Below are 17,311 nucleotides of genomic sequence, written 5' to 3'. Positions count from 1 at the left end.
AGGGCCATCGCTTTTGTGGTTTCTGTTTCGCTTTGATAACTTTTTCGCCGTGGACATTGAACCCAGGTGTGTTATTGATGGATACCTGGCTCCGCTTCGATGGGATGTAACCTGCAATACAGGCGACTACAGCCAGCTGGTAGCTTCTTGTAGATTTCTCAAATCCTTCAAGGAGGAAGGCTACCGTTGCTCAGAAGCAAGTGCGTTTCTTAAGCCAACGAAATCTCCTCTTTTGTATTGCCAGATTTGTCGCTTGTGCTTTATAGGATGAGGAATACGAAGATTTCCACATGCAATGACGGCAACGTGGTCCTTTGTGAAAGCATGAGCGTCAACCTGAAAGGTATCTGGATGATCCGTAAGAAATAGATGAAGACAAGATGATACGTTTGGGCCATGGTAGGTATTAAGTTCTGCCAGTTGTTGAAGCCCTTACAAAAGAGAAAGTTCATACAAGTATTACCTCTCCTTATCAGTGTTTTTACTACAGAGTCATACTCTTATGATGGACGCGTAAGATCTCTGTCCAGGCTGATGGCAGACTTTGCGCATTTATCGCGATTGTAATCAAGGGAAGTTTTAAGGTAGCTACTGATATGGCAGGTTGGGGGTTATATATAGTCCCAATGATCTCTGACTTATTTGGGAGTGTCTCCCTAACCCACAAAGGCTCTTCGCCTTGTACCAAATATTTCCATCTTCTGACTGATTAAGTCGATTACTAGAGGTTGTCGCGTCATTTCCCAAATGGACTGATTTGTCATCTTTTTTTACCAGTGGACATTCAATGTTCTCCGAAGACACGAGTTTTCAAAAGCTAGGACTCTTCTCTCTTGTTCTTTATTATTGTACCAGCACCTCTTGGCTTAGTTCTACCAGCAGCTGTTGGCTTAGTTGTACATGCAGCTGTTGGATTAATTGTACCTTCAGCTGTTGGTTCAGTTTTGCAAATATATGTTGGTTAGTTATTTAGTTGTAACGTGTCCAAAATATCTCCACTTTCTGACTCTGATGATGTCGTTTACTAGAGGTTGTCGCGTCATTTCCCAGATGGACTGGTTTGTCATCTTTTATGACCAGTGGACATTCAATATTCTGCGAAGACACGAGTATTCAAAAGCCAAGACTCTTCTCTCTTGATTATTGTACCAGCAGCTATTGGCTTAGTTCTACCTTCAGCTGTTGGCTTAGTTGTACCTACAGCTGTTGGCTCAATTGTACTTTAAGCTGTACCTAAAGTTGTTGGCTTAGTTTTACCTGCAGCTGTTAGCTTTCTTGTACTTGCAGCTGTTGGCTCAATTGTACCCGCAGCTGTTGGCTTAGTTATACCTTAAGCTGTTGGCTTTGTTTTACCTGCAATTATTGGCTTAGTTGTATCCGCAGCAGTTGGCTTAGTTGTACCTGCAGCTGTTGACTTGGTTTTACCTGCAGTTGTCGGGTTAGTTGTACCTACAGCTGTTGGGTTAGTTGAATCTGCAGCTGTTGGCTTCGCTTTACCTGCAGCTGTTGGCTCATTTGTATCTGCAGCTGTTGGCTTAGTTGTACATAAAGATGTTGGCTTAGTTGTATCTGCAGCGGTCGCCTTAGTTGTGCTTGCAGCTGTTGGCTTAGTTATACCTGAAGCTGTTGGCTTAGTTATACTTGAAGCTGTTGGCTTAGTTGTACCTAAAGCTGTTGGCCTACTTGTACCTGCAGCTGCTGGTACTGATATGGCAGGTTGGAGGTTATATATAGTTCCAATGATCGCTGACTTATTTTGGAGTGTCACCCTAATCCACAAAGGCTCTTCGCCTGCTGACTTTGGGAGATTTAGACTTGAGCATGGTAAATGGCTCTGTATATAAACGGAAAAACATCATTCTCCACGTTTTACACCGTCAGTGTGTACTCGGTCCTGCTTGAGGAGCGTATACCCCTGTATCGCAATATTACTGATCGGTATATTAAGGTTGAGATTGGTCTTAGTAATGTCAATAATAGATCGTTTGATAGATTTCGCCACATATAGGAACTAGTCATATTTAGTTCTAAAACCCCATACATTGCACTAGACTACCGTAAATAATTCCAAACGGGTTGTCCGTGGGCATGCCATAGGTCGTCGACGAGAGGTCAGTTTTGTCCAAGACTTATTTTGCTGAATTATAACTAGTTAAAAGACACTTTGTCGGGTGGTAGGCTCATTAAAGGTAAGCCCAGTACATTCCTTAGATGGAAAACGGAACCAAACCACATTTTACCCATCCTCGGCATCAGAGGTGGTGCTTCCACATAGGTTGGACCTATGACGGGTTTTGAGCCAAGCATTTGCATGATACCTTCCACCATCCAAATTATGGACTAAGATTAGTATGAGCAGGTTCACTACGAGCAGGTTGTCCAAAATTATACCCCATGCTCATTTACTCATTGTCAACCCATCAATAACCTGTCATTCCTCATGGCGGCCACACTCATCTTGTCCCTCGGACCCCGGTCACTAGTTGTATCCTATTTGTGACATCCACTCCACTAGACTGTGCCTGCCAGCCTTTCAAAAGATTGCTCCCTCCATCTTTGCGCAATACCACCTATTGCGTAATGAAAATTAGCTAACTGCTCTACGCTCCTTCCTGAAACCCATGCGGCCGATACAACTTTTTTTAGGGGGCCCTTTTCTTGGACCGTGTCTGATCATGCTCCCAATATTGAAATGTCCTAATATCATTCAAATACTGTGTTGAAATATTCAACTATCTATAATGTCGATTCAAGCTAAACTATGATATTATGGTAATATTTTTTTAGAGTCTCTAAGCCTATATCAAACTCTTGTTTACATCCCTATTGAAAGGCTAATCAAAACATTGAATTTGATACTTGGTGGAAATAAACAAAAATTTGGTGAACATCGTCCACGAGTATCGCGGTCATTTTAAAAATGGAACACAACCATCGATATTTTTGAGCAGTGTGCTTATGCCCTGTCAATGCGCATGCCCATCTCAAAATACAAATTGCCATCGCCAAAAATCTTAAATATTAGTTGCAATAAACTTATTGAACGCGGGGATGGGCACCCATAGAGGTGAGCAATCGCGGAAAATAGGATGCTGTGTTGAAATAGTATTTGGAAAGAATACCATATTCTCGAGGAACAAAAATTTTTCTGAGACAAGAAAACTATTTACCTTTCTCTAATTTTTCAGGCTTGCCCAGTCCCCTCGAAGTTTTTCTTGGGGCTCGTTAATGAATGTTCAGTTTTACACTCGTTTTAACGTCCTTCCCAATTTTTTTTGCATAGGGGTATCAAACGGCAGAATATGACATTTTGTTTTGGCGTAGAGTTACAGACGTATATTTGCACTCCCCAACTTCTCCACGAAGGTTTAGTTAAATTGTATCCCTGTCTGAACCTCCAAGTTTATAGGAAATGTTATATTTGTTTGAAGATGATCAGATGGTTGGTCACTTTTCCACCTAACATTCCACATACAAATTTCTTTTCTACAATATAAATGATTATCACATCTTGAGTTGAGACATGTTTTTCTTGCCCGATATGGCTCCACAACTCTGCGTTTTCAATTATGCCCCACGAAGAAACCTACCCTCCACTATAAGACGATCGTATCGAAGCAGCAATTAAGATTTAATTCTATATTTTCCACCAAATCAACTTCTTTCTTTTTCTTTTTTTTTTGCTTAAAATGTGCTAATTTGCAAAATTCAGAGTTAAGGTAAGAGACAAAAAAAAAAAAAAAAAAAAAAAAAAAAAAAAAAAAAAAATCAGGTCCTATAAATATTTACTGTATCATTCATTGCAAAAACCTTCTCTCAGGTTGCCCAATTCAAAATTTATGTCCGCCAGGATTCATTATTTAGTGTGTTTATCCTCTTTTTTCTGAGGTACCAGGCTCATATTGTGCCACGCTTACGCTTTTAAAAGTCGAGCCTTAAGGATATCAGCTTCAGGCAACACTACTCCAACTATTACAAACAAACTGCAGCACCCTACAGATTGAGGCCAACATAGCTGGACACGCTCCTCTTTCATCCCAGTCTATTCAAAGCTTCCCTCTTTACGCCTTCCCAAGAGGTTCCAATTTCCTTTTATTTCCTTTTTTACGACGTTTTCTCACACCGTTCGGAGATGACCTGCTTCTCGTTTGGCCCTAGATGGATGGCCGGAAAGGACGATCTTTGGTAATTTCTCATCCTTCATCCGCAAAACGCGTCTTTTTCTTCTCAACCGTTCTCTTATCATAGCCCTAGAAAGTAGGCGACAGTTCTGAAAATCCTCCTCAGTCACTTCAGAAGTGTTTCAGCTGGCAACTATGTAAATGGAAATATATTCTACGAAAATACATGCATTGCTTTTGAGGACATTGTTCCGAAGAAAATGGGGGCAATCAGATTGCCTCCACCAGGAAACTTGCAGATAGAAATATTTTTCAAGCAGGTTTATTTAATGACCAGTTGACATCTGGAATAATCTCTCATAAGATATAATCGCCAGAACATCATCTTTGAAGTCTTTTAAGGATATGATTAATCATTTAAAAACTTAAATTGCAGACTAGTGTCATATCATCCTTTTTAATGGTGCCAAAAATCATGCTATATAATGAAAAAAGAAAAAAAAAGAAAAAAAACTGGAGCCGATGTAAGAAAAATGCATAAAACAAGCATAAAATTAGGTTCCCACAAATATCAGCTTGTGAATCAAACCCGCGCAAAATTTTACTACTACTACTAGTCCAACTCACTGCAACACCTTGTCGCCTCAGGCTAACAGAGCTGCACATACTCTTGCGTATGTGGCTCACAACCAATTAAGAGCCTCGCTCTTCACAACCTCCTATGAAGTTCTGATTTCCAGAAATTCTTCCTTATGACCTGTTCCGACCCCATTCGGGAACGGCCTACTTTTCATTTGACCCTAGATGGATGACCAAAAAATCAACCGAAAGAAAATAATTTAAACCATCAGAACTTAATTCAAACTAAGTTTAAACCAATAAAAATTAATATACTCAACAGAGAAAAATCAGCCACCCAACTAACAAAAACAATATTGTAAAACTCTATCCAAAACTAGGTAAAGAAAACTTTAACACGGAAATACATATCTTTACACTTAATTAAATAAAAAAAACAAGTCTTTTTAAACTGAAAGTAAAGATCAACATTAAAACTTAAAACGAACATAAATTATTCCGTATATGAAAGGGGCTGTTCCCTCCTCAACACCTCCCTCTTTACGCTAAAGTTTTTTACTGTTTTAAAAAATAAAGTTGTGAGACAGAGTCAAACTTTAGCGTAAAGAGCGAGGCGTTGAGGAGGGGACAGCCTCCTTCATACACGGAATAATTTCTGTTCGTTTTAAGTTTTAATGTCGCTCCTTACTTTTAGTTTAAAAAACTTGTTTTTTTATTTAATTTCTGAAATTTCTTGAATTAATGCAGTATTGATTTTGGGTCACCGTACATGAATAATTAAAGCGAAATTGCATATTAATTTTACCTTTGTTGGCTAAATGGTTTTTTCGAAATTTTGTTCTGGCGTAACTTACGAATTAACTTAGGTAACGAACTTCTATATTCGTATGTTTTTATTACGTATATTAGGGAGTTCCCCCCCAAGTCAATACCTCACTCTTTACGTTAAAGTTCGAATTTTGTTCGAATCACAAACCCCTGAATCACAAAGGCCGGTTAATTAGAATAGATAGCTCTTTGGAAAGTAGTAAAAAGAAAAATTAGCGTAAAGAGCCAGGTATTGACTAGGGGCCGAACCCCCTCATATACGTAATAACTTCTGCTCGTTTTAATTTTTAATGTTGCTTCTTACTTTCAGTTGAAAAAACTAGTTTTTTTTTTATTTAATTTCTGATCGTTTTCTAAATAATGCTGGGAAATCCGTCACCCCCTTCATAGAAATGTCCCTTCCCCAAGGAAACATCCTGCATGGAAGGATCCTCCCCCATAACCCCCTCCTCTGACCCCCTCCCCCTTACCAGAAAGAAATACCTCCTGAAAACGTCTGTATACTTCCCATTAACCAATACTACATGTAAACAATGGGCAAAGTTCATAAAACTTGCAGCCCTTCCCCCAGAAACTGTGGGGGATTAAGTCATCCTCAAAGACATATTTATTAAAGTTTCGACTATGTTGAACAAAATGGCTATCTTAAAATTTTGATTGGGTAACTTCAGGAAAAAATGAGCGTGGGAGGGGGCAAAGTTGCCCTCCAATTTTCTTGGTCACTTAAAAAGACACTAGAAATTTTAATTTCCGTTTGAATGAGCCCTCTCACGATAATCTAGGACTACTGGATCGATACGATCACCCCTGGGGAAAAAACAACAAACAAACAAATTAACACGCATCCGTGATCTTTCTTCTGACAAAAATACAAAATTACACATTTTTGCAGATAGGAGCTTGAAACCTCTATCGTAGTGTTATCTGATACTCTGAATTTGATGGTGTGATTTTCATTAAAGTTCTATAACTTTTAAGGGTTGTTTCCCCCTTTGTTCGAAAATAAGGAAAATTTTCTCAGGCGCATAACTTTTGATAGGTAACACTAAATTTGATAAATTTTATATATTTGAAATTAGCTTTAAAATCTGATTCTTTTGATGTGCCTATTGGTATTCCGTTTTTTAGAGTTTCGGTTACTATTGAGCCGGGCCGCTCCTTACCTACAGTTCGTTACCATGAACTGTTTGATCCTGGCCAATTTTGGATCATACATGAAGACGGGGATGATAGGCCGTTACTTCCTTAAAAATTTACATGAAGAATTCCAACCCTTGTCAGCCTTAAAATACGGTTTTTGATGTTTTAACTCCCTCTCTTGGACTAATTTTTACAGACTTTGGACTGTGGGGCTTAGAGGTTCAAATCTCAGAAGTCTTTTAGTGGAGAATGATCATGGTTGCAGCGATAGCTGCAGCATAGTAAAGAACAAGCCTAGTTTCCGTCTTTGTTTTGAGGTTTGGTTTTTATATTGTCCTTTGAACTTTTATCTGTATTTTTTAGTATTATTCCTCACTGAGGACGGTTGAGGGGAGGTCTCGACCGAAATATTTGCAAAGTTCTCTTCTGTTTTTCACTGGATGTTATTATTCTCGTTTCTCTCTTCTTTACGATATTTTCGTTTTGTAAAGAACAAACCACAGCCCATAGTAACCAAAAATTTACAAACGTGTTAAAAAAAAACTCAGTAATAGTATCTATTATTCGAGTCCATTATATGGTAACTATTATTACTAGTTTATTATAGGAAAGGTACATTGTTTTCAACTGAAAGTAAGGAGCAACATTAAAACTTAAGTAAAACAGAAATTATTTCGTATATGACGGGGGTTGACCATTCCTCGACCCTTGCTCTTTACGCTAAAGTCTTGAAGTTCTTTAAAAGTATATCTCGTTCAAACTCAACGGCTCTTGTGTTTAAGCAGTCTTTCTTAAAAAACTGTGACAAAATATCAAATTTTAGCATAAAGAGCGAGGGTTGAGGAAAGGGCAGCTCCCTTCATATATAGAATAGTTTCAGTTCGTTTTATGTTTTAATATTGCTCTTTGATTTCGCTTGAAAAAAGATATTTTTTAGGTAATTTCTCACCGTCTTTCAAAATCATGACAGGAAAACCCCTCCCCTTCTTCCGGTATAAAATTTCCCCTTAAAAATTCCCCCGGAAACTTCCCTCGCCACGGAAAATTCTTCCCGTGAAAAATTCCCCCTGCAGATAATACCCCAAAAAATGTTCCTATTTTTCCCAATGACAAATACAATGTGCGACCAATGCGCAAATTGCTTAACTTACAACCCCTTTCCCAGGGACTATGGGGGTTATGTCATTCCCAAGGACATAGTTGCAAAACTACATTTTGCAATTGCCAAAAAAAACTTTAAACCTCTGAAACCTCTGATATGCTGAATCTAATGGTGCAACTTTCATCCCGATCGCTTAACTTTTTAGGTTTGTTTCCCCCGTTTTCAAAAATCGGGCAAATTTTCTCGGACTCTAAGCTTTTGATAGGTAACATTAAACTTAACAAACTTTACACATTTGGAATCAAAAATAGGAATAAAAAATTTATGTGATTCGAAACAAAAATACATATCTTTTTAAGAAAAAAAAAAAAAACACCTTAAAGGCAAGCATCATGTAAAGGAAAGAATCAGCAGCATGTAATGTAATTTTAAGCTATCAAATTTCATCATGTTTTTTTTACTGTCTTTGCAGAGTCTCATCACGCCATTTTTCAAAAGATGAGCGAGCAATTACAGCTAGTCAACATGAAATGCAAAAAAAAGTATCTAACAGAATGTACGAATGCCAACTCAGTTATTTTTGGAAGAGGGGACTAGAACCATGGATTTTCTGAGATGGGTATGGTAGGTCTATAGCAGATAACTATATTTCAACAGCTTTAAACAATGAAAAAAATAAAAAAAAGTGTTTATAATAATTATTATTCGGTTTGCCAAACTCATGCGGTGTGCCCCTACCTAGCCGTTAAGTTGCGTCTACTCACAGATAAAATCAAGAAATGCTACTTTAGATACGCAAAGTCTTACTGTTTATTCCTAAGGGGTAGCGAAATTCTCGTCTAAAAAAGTATATGAGCCGAACCGAATTAAACTGTGGTCGAGCATAAGTGAAAAATCAGTGGTAAAAGCGGCACCGAACAGACGACGTTTTTCTCCAGCGGTAATCTAAGAGATTCCATATCTTTGTGTGCTCAGTTTTTTTCTTTTTTTTTGCTCTACCGTAATCTTCCGCCGATTGTGGGTAATTGAATAATAATAATTATTGTTATAGTAATCCGCCAATCAAAGCAGCTTTTTCTTATTTTATTAACCACCTTTTTTTAATTGAACATTAATAACAATACAGAAGTTACAACAGTCATTCTTGACGCTATTTTCTGTCACGTTCCTCCTTTCATGTTAGTGCTTAAAGAAAAGTATAAATATATTAGCAGTAGTAAAAGTTCATTCTCTCCATTAAAGAATTTGGTATACATCAGTCTTGACCTTTCTTCATGACTCCGCCTTCGCGCAGGCACAATGACAAATGTTTAGCGATTGGATGCCGGTAGCAACTGAACCTATTGCTGTGACGCAAAGGGATTTTCTTCTTCTGTGCGCTTTGATCTGTCTAATTTCTGAAGAAACTTTTCGATACTGTTAATATATTTACACTGTGGCTAAAAGAAACGTCAGCGAACTGCTGTAAATAGTAACTCTGGTCAAAAGCATTTCAGTATAAGTTCTGGATTTGTCTCAAAGGTTAGTTTGAAGCATTCTCCACCAGAAAAAAAAAATCTTACCAAAAATGTAATTTCACAGATTTTGCATCTCCCGGGTACAACCCAATGACGTCTTTTAGCAAATGTAGGGCGTTTTATACCGATGTCGGCCTCGTGAGTAGAAAATAATGACGTTTGTGACGCATTGAAACTTGTCCAACTAGTTCCCTAACACTAAAAAATTATGCTATTTAAAGTTTACCTTGCCTGCCTATCCCTTTTTAGCCGATAAAACCTTATAAATATGTATAGTAGGCCTGCTGCTTTACATATACGGGAATATTTTCTTCTTCTATATAGTTTTTTTTTCTATTTTCCATATGCGTTTTCGTTCTTTTAAGGTAGGTCACATATGGCACCACAGGCTTAAACAATAGGCTTAATCAAGGCCCAAAGAAGGGAGGGGTCATAAATTTGTTCCAAGGACCCTTAAGCCAAAGAAAAACGTGCTTTGAGGTTATAATTATGGGGGTTAAACCTGCATCAAAAAAAGAAATAAAACTAAAAAATAGAAACAGGGAAACGAGTCCTTTGAGAATAGTCTTATAGTGAATGTCCGCTCACTGCTCTATACATTTTTATTTACAGTTTTTGTTTCCTTATTCTTTGTACAAGCCTTGACCATAATTTTGACCCCCCCTTACTGAGGAGCAGGAGGGGGCTTGGACCCTACAGAGCCTCTCCTGGCTGTATTCATGGTTCAACCAGGTTAAATTTTCTGCAAAATCTAAACAGAAATATGTAGGTATTTTTTAAATCTTTAGGAGCTATAACAGAAACAGTAAGGTCGATAACGCTGTATGGTGTATACAATTCAAAATCATAAAAAAACTCATGTAATGTGTTTCAATTTTAGACGACCAAATTACATGCATCGTAGGCAAATGACAATGACAACTGAATAAATATATATATATATATGTATATATATATATATATATATATATATATATATATATATATATATATATATATATATATATATATATATATATATATATATATATATATATATATATATATATATATATATATATATATATATATATATATATATAATATTTTCAATTAGGGCTCAAGCGCTTCCTCTTAATGCTCTAGTAGCAGCAGTTTTACAGAAGTGTGAATTAGGAAGCATCCATTAGCGCTTATACGAAACAAGGGCTGTCTTACAAAAAGGATTATTTCTTACCCTTGGTCAACAGCCTGACGACTTCTCGGAACATCATAGTCTGGTAGATTTACGCCCTCTGTTGCTTCATGGGAACCTGGAAATTAAAATCATGAGAAAGCCAAAGCTTCGCCGACACGTAGTTGATTTAAAATCTTTAGTGGTCATTTCCGCTTTCACATTATTGGTTTGTCATTCATAACTAGTCATTCATAACTCCCATTGAATTCAATGAAAATTCGCATACGAATAATGCGAAATGTCCTCCTTCAATTTTTGTCAGCGAATTCAAGACGGCGAGAGCAGTGAATATGTTAAAGGTAAAATAGCCAAGGCTCGGGGTGTTTTTTCCAAGTTGAAAAAGTTGTGAAGAATAGGAAGATAAATCTGCAAACCAAGATTAGGATATTGGAAGCTACAGTGATGGGCAGTGATTAAATAGGGTTCTGAAGCATGGGTGCTCCGAAAAACGGATGAATATTTGCCAGATGTTTTCCAGAGAAATTGCATAGGGACTGTTCTGGGTACCCGGGTGACTGACCATATTTCAAACAGTAGGCTCTACTAAAAGTGTGGTTCAATCCTGCTTTCTGGGGATGCAATGAGAGAAAGGTTGAGATGGCCCACTGGCGGATCCAGGGGAGGGGGACCCTGGCCCTCCTAGATTTTTTCTGATGCCCTCTTATCCTGTTTTATTCTATTTTTACTGATTTTTTTTTAGAATAAATTTGTCAATTTGGTCAATCATTGGCATCTTTGCCATATTAGCCTCCCCCCAAGATTTTGCTCATTGGCGCCCTTATCACATTCGGCCTCCCCCAAGATTTTGCTCTAGATCCGCCCCTGAGATGACCATTTTGGACAACCGACTAGGGCTAAACGGAAAGCAAGTCGTCTCCGGTCGGAGGGGATATCATAAAGAAAGATTTAAGGGGAACGGGAACTTCCTGGGAGGGTGCAAAGAGGGAGGCTTTAAATAGATTGGGATGAAGGAGGAGCGTGCGTGGCTCTGTTCCAGGCGGTTTGCTGTTGATGTGACTTGTTAGTAGTTAGTGGTAGTAGTAAATTGATTATTTTAGCAGTTAAAAAAAAAAAAAACACTTTGAATGCTTCGAAAAATGGGATTTTTTTAGTAGCTTGGATCAGGTGTTTATCCGAGATGCCAGTGCAAGATGTATTCGCTTCAATTTCTATCCCTTTTTGGAATAGAAGAATGTGCGTAGTTGAGCTGATTTTGGCTTGACGACAATCTTGTGTTGTGTAATATCGTCAGCAAAATTCTCAATAAAAACTGCAACTCTACCGTATATAGGAAACTGGGAAAGGCTTGGTTTTCAGCCTTTTTCGTTCTTTTAATTAACAGGGAATTTTCTCAAGCTGAGTGATTTTCTTTTAATGTGATGCGGTGGCTCAAAAATTGTTCAATATGGTCATTATAATTTTTTGTGTGTGGTCAAACTATTTAAAATTGATTGGGTGGTCTTTCCATAACGTAGCGATTCAATAAGATCTGAATAAATGAAAAAAATAACAAAAAACACACATACTTTCCTGGAAAATCAATTAACTTCTTCTGTTTTGTGCTGGAGATAGAGATTATCAGTAGTAACCCCTCAGGCACACCAATCGCATCCCTAGGGTCTACTCCTTTCTTCCACGGTTTCGATGGTGCAAGAAGAAGGTTTAACAGCGCTTCCCTCTTTTGGCGACCAGGTGTCAGAATTCTATGCAAATTCCCACCCCTGGAAAGATTCCCAAGAATTTTAATAATATGGAGAGCTCCTAGCCCCTCGTAGTTGTTTCTAGATGACGAGATTCCTGTCCAGGCAAGATTTGGCATGTCCAGACAAGATTCCCAGATGTTTCAATTACCTGGAATGTGGTCGGGTTAATAGGGAAATACACACGGGGAGCTCTTAACCCCTCGCACCTGCACAACGCAGTTACCAGTCCTATTAAAGGGAACACACTTGGTAAGACTTCATGTCACACCCCTCTGGACTCCAATGACATCATACGACTTACCCCGTTTCAAACGGACACGTCTAATATTCTTGACATAATCTTATGTAACTTAGCGACAGGAACCCATGGGGGAAACCCCGCTAGTAACGTAACGAGAGAACACACCTTACGTAATTATTGTGCAGCAATGTCACGTAATACTTTTTTTTGGCCGGAGCCTCCGAAGCGTTTTTTTTTCATTAACTTAATGGCGGTACACACTTAAAGTAAGGTCAGCGCATCTTGCATCCATCAGTGCCAGATAATACCATTTTGATATTTTCGCCCAAAAGCCTCAAGACATTTTCTTTTTCGGCGTTTCATTTTTCGCTCGAAACACCCATATTTTTTCCTTTTTTTCTTTTTTCTATTGTAAAGTATTTGGAACATAAATTCGAGAAGGCTTTTTCTGGTGTCTCGTTTCTTAGAGATTTGGCCATGTATATGTCAACGAGAACAGTCCATGGGGGGCTTTTGGGACTAAAGCTAGTCGTGGGAAAGGGTCCGTTCCCAGGCATGGTTGAACAACCAATAGCTAGAACTTCTGTTCCAGGAAAGTTATATTCTTGGCTCAGTTCTAAAGGCAGTCCATCTTTCGCCTCCGTCGTAGCTAGTTGTTCTTGTGCTACCTTATTTTCTCTATGTGTATTCTCACGTTATTTAATAAAGACCATGTACCAACGTTTATCGTCTATCTTTGGAATTTACGTAAACCATCACATCTACCAATATAAAAGGGCATATGGAAAGAACTAAATAGAGGTTTACTGATGCCTCGCAGGGAGGTTTTACAGAGTGGTGGCAAGCGGTTAAGACTAGTGGAGCATATATCACTAGGGGAAAACCTCCAAGTGACATTTGAGTGACCGTTATAAGTACTTACGACATCTTACGCTACATACTGGCAACATATTGAAGAGCTATTTCGCCCGCTACCAAAATTGCTTGTGATATTGAACGGCAAATACTACAAAAGACTGATAAAAAGGCATCGAAATGTTACGAGGTATTGAACTTTTTTCTATTCAAAGCGCCTTCTTGAGAAACACTTTCTTTTAAATGAACATTTTGAAATAGGCTGTTACACAATGCTTAATATGGATTTCCTCGCGATAGTTTCTACATACTAATTCAAATTTCTACAACCGAAAGTCTCCGGTTGATTTCTACCTTCACTTAGCCATTCTACGTTTGGTGTTTTTTTTTTACCTGATTTTATACAGTCGACGTGTGATCTACATTTGACAGTTTCCAAACAAAATTTAACATTGTGAAGTCGATAATCGAAAATTAATTCTCAATTGTGACTCCATTTGACGCTAGTGATTTAATTGAGACCAACTGCAATTGGATGTAAGACAGACGACCTTTCGTAAGTGATTTAACGCGGTTAACCAACCCAGTAAATTTTATTAGACCCTTGTTGTTAGAAGTGAAGTTAATTGCCCAAAATCTAGCGTCCGTAATTAAAGAATTGTGTTTAAAACCAACATTTAAATTTTTAGAGTAATTGCTTTTTCAAATTTTGATCTCAAAATGTCAGTTTTTATTCCTATACTTGATCCTGTGGAAATTGGATATAACAAAAAGGTTGCTTTTGATTTTGTAAGACAGTGAAGGATAAATGGCATAGTTCCACCTCTTTTATTTGACTCAAATGATCCTGATTTCGATCAAGATGAACTTTATGATTACCTTTAAAAGATCAAGACATGGGTCCCAACAAACCCTCCAACTCCCTGAGCACCACCCCAATTAATCCTCCAATAGAACAGCCTCAACAGTCCCAAGTAATAGGATCGCTAATTGACCCTTTTTTTAGTAATAATGCCACTCACAAAGTCAGAAAGTGGAAAAATAATTAAGTTTGTTACAAAATTTGTTACAAAGTTACAAAAATTGAGTTTGTTGCAAAGTTACAAAAATTTCAGTTGTTGTTAAATTGGTCTGATTTAAAAGCTTTGCGACATTTTTGGCCCATGGTTTGTTTCGCTCCTTTTTTGGGAATCTGGATCCCACGATTATAAATTTGTCAAGTTTAAAAGGTGGATTACTTGCAGTATTTACACCAGACAAAATAGTAGGCAAAATGGTTGCAGAGTTTGTAGGCGTGGCTCAATTTAAGGATGAAAGGGTATATCTATTCTATAGAAGGATGCAAAAATTTGGAAGGTCATGTAGGGTGTCCTTAGAAGCCAGGGATGATGGTGTAGTTCTTGGAAGATTTGATCTAAATTTATTCAAGGAGTGGATCAGACCGTCCTACAAACGGTATTTGTTAGAGAATAGTGCAGATTTTTTTTTTGTTTAGGTGATGCGTATAAGGTTGCAATACAATATGAACAGATAGAACAGATAGGGGGGAAAGGAGACACGTCTTCTTTTTCCGATGAATTTCTTTCTGCGCTGACGAGGGTGAAATTTGGACTCAATGATAATGAGAAGGCACTGCGAGATGGTACTGATTCCTCGCAGGGCAGTTTGGCTACCCATGGAAAGGGAGCTGGTTTTGAGGTCCCGTGGGATGGTACTGATGCCTCACGGGATGGGTTTTTTTTTGTTGCACTGCGAGATGGTACTGATGCCTCGCAGGGCGGTTTGGCTACCCAGGAAAAGGGAGCTGGTTTTGAGGTCCCGTGGGATGGTACTGATGCCTCACGGGATGGTTTTTTTGTTGCACTGCGAGATGGTACTGATTCCTCGCAGGGCGGTTTGGCTGCCCAGGAAAAGGGAGCTGGTTTTGAGGTCCCGTGGGATGGTACTGATGCCTCACGGTATGATTTTTTTTGTTGCACTGCGAGATGGTACTGATGCCTCGCAGGGCGGCTTGGATACCCAGGAAAAGGGGGCTGGTTTTGAGGTCCCGTGGGATGGTACTGATGCCTCTCGGGATGGGTTTTTTTTTGTTGCACTGATTCCTCGCCGGGTGGGTTGAATACCCAAGAAAAAGGAGCGGGGTATGAGGTCCAGTGGGCTGGTCCTGCGGCCTCACGGGATGTTTTTTTGTTGCACTGCGAGATGGTCCTGATGCCTCGCAGGGCGGTTTGGCTGCCCAGGAAAAGGGAGCTGGGTTTGAGGTCCCGTGGGATGGTACTGATGCCTCACGGGATGATTTTTTTTGTTGCACTGCGAAATGGTACTGATTCCTCGCAGGGCGGTTTGGATACCCAGGAAAAGGGAGCTGGTTTTGAGGTCCAGTGGGATGAGGTTGATGCCTCACGGAATGGTTTTAATGCGTAGCGCTAATAGTTATGTAGAGATATCAACAGTAGTACTGCCATTTGTCGAACCACTAGTTAGTAGAGAAAAACCAAATAGGTCTAAACCGAGGCGTTCCGCAGCAATAAAACCCCGAGGATTTTATTGGGAATAATATCTTAACGTCATTGCTGCATGGTATGATTTTTAGAGTTTCTGCAATTTCATTTATCTGTCGCTGGTATTTTCAGGATTAATTATCCTTTCCCGGTCATTCCTTTTGCCCTAATTCAAAGTTTATACATAATCCCAACTTTGCTTGTCCTCATCAAATTCAGGGGTATGGGGAACAAGTCTATTTTAAAGTATACAAAGAAAAATGAAGTGTTAAAATATCCAGTTTCCGACTACTGTTATTGGTGTGGTTCGTTTATACTATGTAAATTTTTACTTATGCAAGTATTGTGTAGTGTTTATATTATGTAATTCTTTACTAGTTTATGCTGAAGAATGGTAGTAGGTGAGAAGTGAATAATTTGGGAAGGGTATTGAATGTTTTGAATTCAATTAAAGTTTGAGGGTTTAACGAGCAGGGGATAAGCCAAATTTGGGAAGTTTAACTTAAAACAGGGGGGAGAATCTGTAAAGTATTTGGAACATAATTTCGAGAAGGCTTTTTCTGGTGTCTCGTTTGTTAGAGATTTGGACATGTATATTTCAACGAGAACAGTCCAGGGGGGGCTTTTGGAACTAAAGCTAGTCTTGGGAAAGGGTCCGTTCCCAGGCATGGTTGAACAACCAATAGCTGGAACTTCTGTTCCAAGAAAGTTACATTCTTGGCTCATTTCTAAAGGCTGTCCATCTTTCGCCTCCGTTGTAGCTAGTTGTTCTTGTGCTACCTTATCTTCTCTATGTGTATTCTCACGTTATTTAATAAAGACCATGGACCAACGTTTATCGTCTATCTTTGGAATTTACGGAAACCATTACATCTGCCAATACAATAAGGGTATATGGAAAGAACTAAAAAGAGGTTTACACTAGAGTTCTTGACCCTGCCAGGACTCGAAAGGTCATTCTTTTCCAATGGAACGCGCTCTAACCGAGTGAACTAAGAAGACACTCTATATTCTGTATTAGAGAAATACTTTCAGTAAATAACGATAGCCCCTTTGACGTCACAGGTGTTCCATAGCAAGCGCCGTTATTTTTCAATGCACCTGCAACATTAGATGCGAACCCCGAGAGTATTTATTTTCAGAGACAGTTTCTGACAAGGTGTTTATACAAAGGGGAAATGTATCCTTTCTTTATGTGGGATATTAGATTTCACACTATCGTGACAATACGCCCCCCCTCTAGAATGCAATACCGGAGGAATAAGGTTGATATAAGGTGCAAATTAAAGACACATTAAGAGCTTTTAAGGAAAATATCCATTTCTTTGAATACCTGTTAGATTTTCACCTCTTCCATGGGAAAAAATCCTTAATGTTAATCCTTAATACTGTAACTTTTAACCCTAACTTTTAAGCTGTTGTTCACCCCATAATGACATTACATGACCCCCCCCCCCCACCCTGACAACACCTCATCTCCACCAAGACATTTTTCAGACATTTCCTAT

The 17,311-nt window shown here is 38.6% G+C and overlaps 1 protein-coding gene across 4 annotated transcripts in view; it reads right to left on the bottom strand.

Moving 5' to 3' along the window:
* Positions 1-17,311, bottom strand: part of p130CAS (Serine_rich_CAS and FAT-like_CAS_C domain-containing protein p130CAS) — a 198,331-nt gene that overhangs the window by 34,144 nt on the left and 146,876 nt on the right. For all 4 annotated transcript variants that reach the window (XM_089096927.1, XM_089096925.1, XM_089096924.1 and 1 more), the window contains exon 5: positions 10,504-10,579. In XM_089096927.1, coding sequence (XP_088953053.1) covers positions 10,504-10,579 — 76 coding nt within the window. The remainder of the gene's footprint in view (positions 1-10,503; positions 10,580-17,311) is intronic.

This window comes from Artemia sp. Qi Xiang Cuo, chromosome 11, assembly GCF_049724085.1.
Source record: "Artemia sp. Qi Xiang Cuo chromosome 11, ASM4972408v1, whole genome shotgun sequence".
In the NCBI taxonomy this organism is placed as follows: Eukaryota; Metazoa; Arthropoda; class Branchiopoda; order Anostraca; family Artemiidae; genus Artemia; species Artemia sp. Qi Xiang Cuo.
Note: the sequence above shows the minus strand (reverse complement) of the source record. Positions and strands in the feature narration are given on the sequence as shown.